This window comes from Gracilinanus agilis, chromosome 1 (assembly GCF_016433145.1).
Source record: "Gracilinanus agilis isolate LMUSP501 chromosome 1, AgileGrace, whole genome shotgun sequence".
In the NCBI taxonomy this organism is placed as follows: domain Eukaryota; kingdom Metazoa; phylum Chordata; class Mammalia; order Didelphimorphia; family Didelphidae; genus Gracilinanus; species Gracilinanus agilis.
This window is the reverse complement of record NC_058130.1, coordinates 8,784,369-8,796,104: the sequence shown is the minus strand read 5'-3', so window position 1 is coordinate 8,796,104 and position 11,736 is coordinate 8,784,369. Positions and strand designations below refer to the sequence as shown.

The 11,736-nt window shown below is 43.3% G+C and overlaps 1 protein-coding gene across 1 annotated transcript in view; it reads right to left on the bottom strand.

Annotated features, from left to right (window-relative positions):
- The window catches only part of AMPH (amphiphysin), a 96,823-nt gene that overhangs the window by 8,777 nt on the left and 76,310 nt on the right, over positions 1–11,736 (bottom strand). Inside the window, exons 16-18 of the mRNA XM_044675400.1 lie at positions 9,995–10,027; positions 8,221–8,277; positions 7,085–7,195 (exon numbers count right to left, since the gene is read on the bottom strand). Coding sequence (XP_044531335.1) covers positions 7,085–7,195; positions 8,221–8,277; positions 9,995–10,027 — 201 coding nt within the window. The remainder of the gene's footprint in view (positions 1–7,084; positions 7,196–8,220; positions 8,278–9,994; positions 10,028–11,736) is intronic.

The following is an 11,736-nucleotide window of genomic DNA, read 5'->3' as shown; positions in this document are numbered from 1 at the left end:
TCTTCCTTCCTTCTTCCTTCCTTCTTCTTTCTTTCTTTCTTTCTTTCTTTCTTTCTTTCTTTCTTTCTTTCTTTCTTTCTTTCTTTCTTTCTTTCTTTCTTTTCTTTCTCTTCAGTCTGAGAATCAATATTCTGTATTGGTTCCAAGGCAGAAGAGCAGTAAGGGCTAAGCCTTGGGGCTTGACCATCTAGGAAATGTCTGAGGTCACATTTGAACCCATGGCCTCCCATCTCTAGGCCATCTCAATCCACTGAGTCACTTACCTGCCCCTGAAAGCAATAACTTTCTCTTTTGCCTATGCATCCTCAGTGCCTAGCAATGTTAAAATGGATAGAGCTGTCAAGTTTTAGAGTTGGGTTCAAAATTCAGAGTTCTAAGCAGAGAAGGGGAGAAACCTGGCTTGTTAAAAACAAAAACAAACACCCCATCCCACCAGGGTTTTAGTGGACTAACAAAGTCAAAGTGGGCCACAGTCTGATATGGTAGACAAGAAAACGCAACATGAGCTTTGGCTTGGATAGTGGAAGCTCATGCCCCAGGCAAAGTGGCTATGGTGCCTCTCTACTCTGCCCCAGTCAGACCCCACCTGGGAAATTATATTCAGATCTAGGTGTCCCTTTAGGAAGAGTGTTGACAAGTTGGAGCAGGGCCAAAAGAGGTTAACCAGGATGGGCTAGGGTATTTGAAAATCATGTCACAGGTAGGTTGGAGGAACGGGTTGCTTCATTAGACTGAACTGCTCTATTTCTCTCTGTCCCTCTGTCTCTGCTTTTCTCTGTCTCCTTCTTTGTCTCTGTCTCTGTTTTTGTCTCTCTGTCTCCCTCTCTCTCCCACCTAAAAGACAAAGGAGAGGGGAAAAGCTAGCGGAAATCACATGGAAATTCTGACTGGAAAATGCTAAAATGCTGTTTAAGCCTTTGCTATTTCAGATAAAAATTAATTTACTAAAACAAAATGGAAGCCCCATTATGGAAGATTGGTTCATTTTGGTAAAGGGTGATCTGCTTTAAAAATGAATGTATGGGGTAGCTGGGTAGCTCAGTGGAGTGAGAGTCAGGCCTAGAGACGGGAGGTCTTAGGTTCAAACCCGGCCTCAGCCACTTCCCAGCTGTGTGACCCTGGGCAGGTCACTTGACCCCCATTGCCCACCCTTACCACTCTTCCACCTATGAGACAATACACCGAAAGTACAAGGGTTTAAAAAAAATGAATGTATGTCATTTTCTTGTTCTATTTTTCTATTCTTCACTATGAATCCTTGGAGTTTTCATGGAAATAAATATTGGAACCATTCTCCCCCTTAAGAGAAGATTAGTTTCCCCTCCAGGGCCAGATTTTACCAATGGATCTATACCATGCACTATTGAAACCCACATAGTTAGCTTTTCATTTCCCACAGGCCTCGGTGTTATGCAAATAAGTAAAGACAGTGTTCCTGGCACCAGAAAGGAAATCAAATCAAAGAAGGCAAATGCAGAGCCTGTCTAGTCTTCACGATAGTCCCAGGGCTCTCTAGGAACTTCTGCTTTTTTATTCTGGTTTCATTATTGCATTTGTCTTCCCTTTTCATAATAACATCTCAATTTTTGCTTCATCCTTTTGGAAGAGAATGGAAAATAACTTTTCAGTGATGCTCTCATGTCAAGAATGGTTTCTGGAAGAGGGCAGGTCAGCTCTGCAAATGACTGATGACAGATCTAGCAGTGGTTAATTAAAGTTTCAAAGGTCAAAAGGATTTGCATACTTCCCCTCCTAAGTAGCACAATTTTCACTTAGAAATAGATTTGTGAATTTTTCTTTTGAGAAAAAAATTCCAAGGTGGCTCGCTCAGATATTTTGGCCAAAAATGAGAAGCAAAGATCCTACCTATTTGGTGGAGTGGAAATATTTATTTAGATATTTATTGTCTGTAATCCCCTGTGCCTAGTACACTGTCTGGCACATCTTGTTTCAGTTGTGCTCAACTCTTCACGACCCATTTGGGGTTTTCTTGGCAAAGATGCTGCAGAAGTTTGCCATTTCCTTCTCTAATTCATTTTATAGGTGAGGAAACTGAGGTAGACAGGGTGAATGACTCGCCCAAAATTATAGAGTTAGTAAGTATCTGAGGCCAGATTTAAGTTCAGGAAGAGGAGCCTTCTAGCTTTCCATCCTGCTCATAGTTGGTCCTTAACAATGACTCGTTGAAGGTTTATTATTGAGAAAATCAGACTTAATTCAGCTGATGTAGATTTAAATACTGATTTTCTACTGACTACACCTGTGTGATTTTGAATGCCATTTCCCTCTTTTGAGCCTCAGTTTCCTCATCTGCAAAATGAAGGAGTCCAGCTAGATGCTCTCGGAGGTCCCTCCTAGCTGTGTTCTTTGGATCTATGATGTTACATATGTACAATGAAGGAAACAGACAAGATGATCTTCCATCCTGGGCCGCCATTATCCCAAGTCACATTTGGGATCCTTAAGTAGAAAAGAACGTGACGCTATTCTCTCACAGAGACCAGAGCCGGGGCGAGAGTGAAGCTGATTCTTGGTTGTCAACTTTAACAACCCGGATGTTTGGCAAATCAAGAACGTGTGAGAAAATTGAGCTATGTGTGCACGATGAGCACATTTTCATAACGTTGCAACTGTTATTTATAGTCTGTTAGGAAGGAAGGAGAGAGAGCAAAAGGAAAAGCAGTTTAAGTCCCACAAACTACAGAGGCTCAGAAAAGCCAGAATAAGTTTCCTTGGTTGTGGTGCCATTGGAACATCACCGTCCCTCCCTCATCTCGGGGGGCTGCTGGTGACACCAACAACAGGGAGTGCTAGCACTACAAGGCTCATGCCAAAAGGCGAGGGAGGACTCATGTCGCCATCATGGGCTTGCAGAGGAGAGATGTCTCCTGAACAGGACAGAGAGGTGATGTGAAGAAAAGACAACAGCAAACAAAACCGGAAGCTATGGAATTCTGAAGACAAGAAGAGACGAGATAAAGATACTTCCATTTCTTCTTTGCAGAAGCGGGGGGCTACGGATATGAAACATGGCATCTACTGTCCCTCTTGGTTGGTGGGTTGCTTTTTTTGACTGAATTGCTCCCTGCTCCCTGCCTCCCCACACTTTCTTTTAAAATTTCTTGTTACGAAGGAAGACTGGTTGGGTTGGGGAGAGAGAAGTACTTAGAAATGAAAGAGCCATAAAATATGAATAAATAGAATGTTAAAAGGAAGCTAGCATGCAACAGGGACCATGGTGCCAGTTGCCCCACCATTCATAGGTGCTCCAGGACTAAGCTGTTTCACCCACATGCCCTGGCACAAATGGCAGCTCACCAGAGATGGGTTAGCTGAGTTATGGATTTGGGATGTGGTTTCAAATGAAACAAATGTAAGAGTCGAGAATGGAATTTGGGAGAGATGGCCGAGGAAGGAGTGCCACCATTAACCACCACTATAACTGGGGAATAATAATAATTAATGTTCCTCTGGTGTTTGGTGGCATCTCTGTGAGGCAAGTGCTCCAGGCAACCATTAGAATGAAAGCTCCTTCCTAGGATGGGCTGGTTTTTGCCTTTCTTTGTATCTGTGAGGATTAGTACTAGGATTTACCAGAGAGCAAGTCCTTAATACATGGTTGCTGATTGATTGATTGTTATCTCCATTTAATGTTCCTGTACATTCTATATCTTACCAGTATCTCTACTCTTTGTCTCCCTCCACAGAATATAACCGCTTTTCTAAAGAGGAGGGGCCACTTTGTGTCTGTATTCCCTAGCACATTGCTTGGCACATAGTAAACAGCAGGAATTATTAAGTGTTTCTTGGATAACTAATTTTATAGATGAGAAAACTGAAGCTGAAAGTAATTAAAAATGACTTTCCCAAAGTCACACAGGTGGTAATTGTTTCAGAAGAGATTTAACCTCAAGTCTTTTTTAATTTATTAGGAAAGCTAGTGGATAAAGCGCCAGGCCTGGAGACAAGAAGATCTGAGTTCAAATCTGCCCTGGAATTTACTAGCTGAATGACCTTGGGCAAGTCGCTTCACCCTCTTTGTCTCAATTTCCTCATCTGTCAAATGAGATGAAGAAGGAAATGGCAAACCACTCCAGTACCTTTGCCAAGAAGATCCCAAATCGGGTTATGAAAAGTCAGACATAACTGAGGACAACTGAACAGCACCACTTTCTTGACTCTGAAGTGAAGAGGTCTTTTACATTCTCTGGGCTCCAGTTTTGTTGATAAAATAAGGAGGTGAATCAGGATCTCTCATAGATCCTTTCCATCTCTAAAACTATTAACATTAGGTGTAAAGGGGGAAAAAAACCTAGAGGCCTTTCCAATAAGATCAGGGTAAAGCAAAGATGTCTGATAGGACCACCATCATTTGATGAAGTGCTAACTACAGAAATAAGGCAAGGAAAAGAAATGGAGGTAAGAAACATAGACAAAGAAGAAAGTAAAGTATTGATTTTTTTTCAGACAATATGATGGTCTATCTAGAGAGCCCCACCAAGGCAAGTAACAAATTCACCAAAATAACTTTAGCAAAGTAACAAGATAAGCCCAACCCACATAAATGATTGATCTTTTTCTATGTTAATGTCTCAAAAACCACTGGCCCTTTAAGTTGCCTTAGCTAAAAGAGTTGTCCCATCCTACTCTACTCTTTTGGGGTATCAGTGACAGCCTATTGGCTTCAATGGTGGTATTTCTGAAGATTTACCAGGCCAGGGGGAGGCAAAAGAGCAAAGAGTTCTGTGAATTGCAAGCCTTACTGACCTGCAGAACCTCAGAGCTGGAAGAGAATTCTAAGGCCATCTAACAACTCATAACTAAATAAGAACCCCTTTAATAGCATGCCTTCTACAACCACCACCACAGTCACCACTTCAATCACTACCTTCCCTCAGAATCTAATTGAGACCCCTGAATCCAAGAGCCTTGGAATGGAAATGCTTCTCCCCACCACGCCTCAAACTATCTGGTCCAACCATACCTGAGGTCAAGCACTTGGGTTCAAATTCTAGCTCTCCTTCCTACCGCCTATGGCCTTGGGCAAGGACTTCACTCCAGTAGGCTTCTGTTTCCTCATCTGTCAAATGAAATTGGATCAGATGCCTTTGGGGTCAATATGAGCTCCAAGTATTATGATTGTATTATTTTATGCTCTCCACTAAGGGACTATACAACCTCTGCTTGAAGACCTCTTTCAGTGAGGGAGAACCTGCCATCTTGAAGGCAGCCCATTCAATCTTGGGACACAATTATTGGGAAGTTTTTGCTTCCATCAGACTTAAATTTGGCTCATATTCAACTAAGTGCTATGTGCTAAGTGCTAAGTGGGACCAAGCAGGATGAGGAAAAGGGCAACATTTTATAGAGAAGTACTATTCTAACAGAACGTGCAGACTTTCTTGTCTTCCCAACCAGTAGAGGGTCCAATGGAAACAATTCAGACAAAAATAGAACAAATTTCTTTGGCTTTTTCTACCCAGTCTTCCCACCATTGCTTCATTATTTATATGACATTATCCTTTATTCTCTTAATAAATGGCAGATTGGACAGATGGTCCACACATCTTTTTGCCAAGATGACCTAAGGCAGGTACAGCATGAACTTTCAGTTCGCTACTCCTCTAATCTCAGAAATGTTATTTTGAGTTACAAAGAGATTGTTTTTCCTCTTGATATGATTTCTTGTGGAAGCCTGTAGCAAATGGCACAATGATTAAAATTCTTCAGAGACCTTTCACTGCCTTCCAGGAATAAATGGGTTTTCCCTCCCTGGTGTATTTTTAAGTCAATTCCCCTTAATATCACTCCTGGACCTTCACATGTGTTGCATTGTCAAATTCCCCTCCATTCAGCACCTATCCATTCATTTTCCACCATGTTTTGGTATTACACACCAGTCAACGTGGACAGACTGACTTTCTTGGGAGCAGGTAATGACACAGACAGGAACTCCCTACAACCCTTCACGATTCTGTGTTTTAAATGTTGATTGGACATTTGCCTATCTGGGAAGTCAAAGTGACAACCCAGAGTATTCAGATATTATGGTTTCCCAAGGAACTTCATCAAATTTCTTATTGATTCTTTGAACTTTGGGATGAAAGACATTTCTGCACTCACAATAGATCATTCTTGATATGGCTCTCTAGAAAATTTTCGCTAAGAATGGGGATATCAACTGTGTAGAGGTTGATTAAAGGAATCTTAATGCTCCCGAACAGAAAGCCAACCTCCAAAATGGGAAGAACTGAGTTGAGGGCAAGTCTTTGAGTTCAGGTAAATCACTGACTGTCTTAATGCTCTAGGAAGTGCTCTAAATTCCTGAGTGGAAAAGAAGGTGCTCACATGCATGGCAAAAGAAGTTTCCTCACCCAGGAGTTTCCTATCCCTATGAAATTACAGATTCAAATCCTGTCCCAGTCCTGTCTACATATAGGAATTCCTACCCTGGGATCTATGCACTTTAAAAATATATTTTTTGATAACTGTATTTCAAAATGGTTGATTTCCTTTGTAATCCCAAACACTTTATATATTTTTAAAAATTATTCTGAAAAGTTTATCAGATCTGCCAAAAGGATCCATCTCTCTCTCTCTCTCTCTCTCTCTCTCTCTCTCTCTCTCTCTCTCTCTCACACACACACACACACACACACACACACACAACACACACACACACACACACACACAAATGCATAGACACACACAGCTGAGAACTCTTTGACCACAAGCACATTTGGTCTCACAGAAAGTTTCAATGGCACAGTGTGCTTTATCCAAGAAGTCAGATCTATGGCTACTTGAACAGAAATACTGTCTTCTAGTAGTCTGAGCAACATCACTAGGAAATCAGGGTCATCAGGCAATGAATGAATGAAGAACATGGAATGGAAGGGAGTTGAAAGGCCATGGATACAACAAAAAATGTACTTGAACTCTCTCATCTGGGGATTTATGGTGGAAGCTGGTCTCTTCAGTGATGTGTAAAGCAGGAAGCATGGAATGAATGAATGAAGAGATGATTCTGGTGGTGGGGATGTAAGAAGGGCATGAATGGGTGGGAGTGGAAGCTGACACTCACCTCTGCCTCCTCTGCTGCCTCACTAGGTTGGATGTCTTGACCCTCAGCAGGAGCTCCAGCCAAGGGCTCCTCAGCTTTGGGTTCTGTGGGGGGTACTTCTTCCAACTCAGCCTTTGTTAGATTTTATTTTTTAGATGGGTTAGGAGAAAGAAAAAATATGAAGAGTGAACCCAGATCACCAAGGAATGTTTGGTAGTTAAGACTAACGGAATCCTACATTGGACCACCTTTCGTAAATGTTCCATAATTGACACCACTGGACTTGTTGTTAGGGCCGCTAACAGGGCTCATGGCTTTCCTACTGGCATCAAGACCTCTGAGGTCCCCTGAGCTTACATAAATACTCATTTTGTGAACTTTGTGCTAAACTGGGAATGTGCTCCAAAAACAAAGTCCTCTTTTTGTCATTTCCCTGAGGATCAAAGGCAAATATTTCCAGAAGGGATCAGTTTACAAAGAACTTTGCATATGGGAAATGTGTTGTGAGATCTCTCAGCTCTGAATGATTGAAAGCAGAATGAGTGTCATGAAGGCCTAGGCTAACAAGTCCAAGGTAGGTGAAGATGGGATGTCTTCATGGGAAAACAATATCTCCAAGTGAAAGCCAATATGATATACACAAGGCTCCATAGACATAGGATAGGGCATGTAGGGCAGGAAAGATAACGAGATAGGCTGCTACGTGGTCCAGGGGTGATACAGTGCTGGGCTTGGAGTCAGGAGGAAACAAGTTTTCATCGTGCCCTTTACACAAACTAGCTGGGTGTGCCCCTGGGCAAGTCACTTGGCCCCAGTAAAATGAGGGGCTTGGATGTGAATATATCAATATTAAATCTACATAGAAGAATGGTTTTAAGTGCATCAATCAAATGCATACGATTGCCAAAGAGAAAAAGGAAGGGATATTTCCCCATACAAGTTCACAGACCCAGGTTCAGAATCCCTGTTCTGGAGGTAACAAGGAACAAGCCGAGAAGCCCAAACATTCCTCATCTCTTCTACCTATCTGTGTAGAAAAGAGGCTCCTGGAAATCCAATAGTATGAATTTCCATCCCTGAGAGAGTGAGTTGGCAGCATAAGGCAGGGGAGAAAGAAACTGTTGATGTTTCTTTGTTCACAAGCCAGAACTACTTACCTGGGTATCCATCACTGTCTGAGCGGCAGGCATGTCGAAGAGGGAAGTGTCCTGAGGCTAGGCATTGGGAAGAAAGAGAGCTCTTAAGTCATCTGTGTTTTGAAAATTCCCCAAGAACATTTAAATAATGTCACCTTAATGGCTGTAATTATAAATCTTCTAAATTTAAATAAAGGTTTCTAATTAAAAAAAAAAACAACCCAGATTCAGCCATGATCTCTTGTGTGCTTACACTGAATTTGCATCTGGGTTTGAAGAAACAGCATAAGGAAAAGAAAGGAACTGCTAAAAATACAGCCTTTTCAGAGCCTGTCTGCTGCCAGCCTCATTCTGTACACCTGCTGTAGCCCAACTTGGTACCTCTCGGGGCCCAGACATGTTGCATATACTAGAAAGTAGGGAGATCCTAGACCCTGGGCTAACATATTGTGTCTGTACCTGGGTGCTGACTCATCTTGTGCCTGGGTGATTGTGTGTGTTCTCTTTGCTGGTGACAACTATGTCTGTGCTTTGTATGAACACTCTGGCAGCAACCCCATCTTGGCATTCTCTTCAGCTTGGTTGGGTTTGACAGAATTTGCACCATCCTGGAATTGTGGGATAGCTTCCACCCCCACTCCAGTGGAGCCAGATGAAGACATTAGAGGCACTGGAAACCAACTCTGGGGAAGAATCCTAGAACCTCAGAGTTGGAAAGGGCCTCCCTAGCCATCACTACCTAACAAGGCATCCCCACTACAGCCCTGTCTGATAAGTCATCATCTGTAATAGAGGCAGCCCATTCCATTGGGGCAGGGGTAGCTCTAGTTGTTTCTGTCCTGGCACCATGCCTAAACCTATCACTTTGGGACTTGCTCCCACAGTTTCTCATTCTGTCTTCTGGAGCCAAGAAGCCTCTTTGTTGGACCATTCAAGCTACTCCCTGAAGGTGACCCTCCTACTTCCCCTAAGTCTAGGATAACCCAGGTGAAATGACCTCAGTTCCTTCAATCTATTTATATGACATGGAATCATTCCCAATTTGTCAGTGTCTTTCCTAAAATATGGCTCCCAATTGAATACAGTTCTCCACTCTCACCTTTACACTTTGGGCAAAGGACAGGGGCACCATCTCTCATTGTCTTTTTGTTCCCATACTTCTACAGTAAGCTCCAGGGAGGAATTTTTTCAGAAACTTTGTAAGTGTCTTCCTCAAAATTTCTCTCTTCCCCCATTTTTTCTCCTGCCCTCAGCCACTTAACAGTAGTCCCACTTCCCTCTTTTGAAAAAAGAACTTGATGAGCCTTGAAGACTAAGGAATCAAGGGCAGCTAGATGATTCAGTGGATTGAGAGGCAGGCCTAAACATAGGAGGTTCTGGGTTCAAATCTGACAGATACTTCCTAGCTGTGTGACCCCTTAACCACCCCATTGCCTAGCCCTTACCATTCTTCTGCCTTGGAACCAGTGCAGAGTATTCACTCTAAGATGGAAGGGAAGGGCTTTAAAAAAAGACTAAGGAATCATTTTCATGCATTCAACTCCCCTAAATGACCTCAAGTAAGTCACGACCTTCCTGGGCATCTGTTTTCTCCTCCACAAAATGTGGGAGCTGGGCTCTCTGGCCTTTGAGGCTTCCTTAAGCTTCAAACATTTTATCCTATGATTCTGTCTTTTATGTATGATCTTCATTTAGGTCTAAAGAAGAGACATTTGATCTCCTCCTCGGAGACCCGTCTATGCAGGGTTTAGTCATTGCTGGCCCACAGTCACATTCAAACTCATTTATTTCTTACCTGGGTAAATCCATTGAAGGTGCCACTGGAAGCCTAAGTGGAAGTGGAGACCAGAACATGTTACTCGTGAAGTCTTCATTGCCTTTGTTAACATTCATATAGTTTTATGTGTGGACATGGAAAAGACAACTACACGTCACTAATGAAACCAAAACGGAGAGAAAGAGGGAAGGCCATGAGCGAGAGTACTGATGAGCTGGAGGGGGCCACAAGGGAGGGAAGCACATCCAATAGGCTGCAAACAAAAAAAGGTCCACTGCTCTTTCTAGTCATTTCCGGGGGCTATTTCATGGTCCTCAAAGACTCTCTCCCTCAGCAATGGTGGGATAGCCCTCTGCGGTGAGCTCCCAAGGTGAGCCTTGGGGTCTCTCCACCATCAGACCATGGCCATCACTAGATATTATTAGAGGAGACTTCCCTGAAATGTCAGGATTTTACTCAGGACAAGATTTTTCCAGTTTTTGTGTGTTTGTATGTATGTGTGCGAATACAACTCATTCATGCTTTCCTTAACTGTAAGTGCTTTGAGGGCACCAATATAGTGCAGAGGAAAAAAACAAAAAAACAGTGAACTGAGAACCTCGATAGAGTATCTGGGTTCAAATCTAAGCTCTACAACTATACCTGTGTGGCTTTGGGCAAGCTACTTATCTTTTCTGGGTCTTACTTTCCTCCTCTGTCAAAAGCAAGTTTGGAGGAGAGGACATCTACAGTCCTGTTCTAAATCTGGCCTCCTGGGAATTGTGTCTGCTCTGCTCATTGTACGGCAGCTTGAAAGGCAAGCATTCAGTCATCTCCAGCCTTGGAACCCAGGTTGGGGGCACAGACTAGGACTATTTATAATGATCATCCTTTTTTTGGTCAACCTATTTGTACAGTCGGGCTGCACAGAGTTCGAGGGATGTAGGGTAGTCTGTCAAGGAGGTCAGCAAGGGTTTACTCAGAGAAGGAAGGCAATGGACCACGCAGGTGTAGAAGACAGACACAAGGGAACAGAGCCTAAGGGGATCTTGGGCTAGGCTAGGCTACACACCAGGGTAGGTACCTCTTCTTTCTGAGTCTCTACTTCTTGGTATAACACTCCATATCTCCGGTTAGCAATCTCATCTTCAGATAGGTCTGAGTTGTTGGTCTCACTGTCTTTAGGACTATTTGAACTCTCGGTGCTAGCATTTGGGGAGCTGCCCACGTGGAAGAGAACCATGGGTCTCGCTAACTCCTGGCTTTGCGGATAGACACTGATGCTGGCCTGCTCCCCAGATAACCCTGCTTTCAAATGAGTCTCCAACATCCTCCTGTTGGCCTCTAGGCCTGCATCTTCCCAGTAACTACTGGAATCCCCCATGTCTTGGGTGGGCCACTGATTAACAAACTCGGGCCAATTATCCAAGCCATTCTTTGGGCCATCTGGTAGACCACTGAAGTCCCAGGAATCCTCGTTATTCACAGTAGGATCCCAGTTGGGCAGCCAAATCTGATTTGGATCTGACCCCCAAGGATCTGCCTCTGAATCTCCTGCCTTGCTATTACTACTAATTCCACAGGCCTCAGGGACTGCAGTTCCAGTCCCTTCTCCCAATGAATCTTCTGCTTGACCTGAACACAGGTTATGACTACATTTGGCCACCTGACTGTCAGATGAGGCAAACTCAGCTCTGACCAGCAGGACCATTTCATCCTTGATGGGGATGAAGGCAACTTTATGGTCCTCAATGGGGTCTGCATTTTGGAGGGTGCTGACA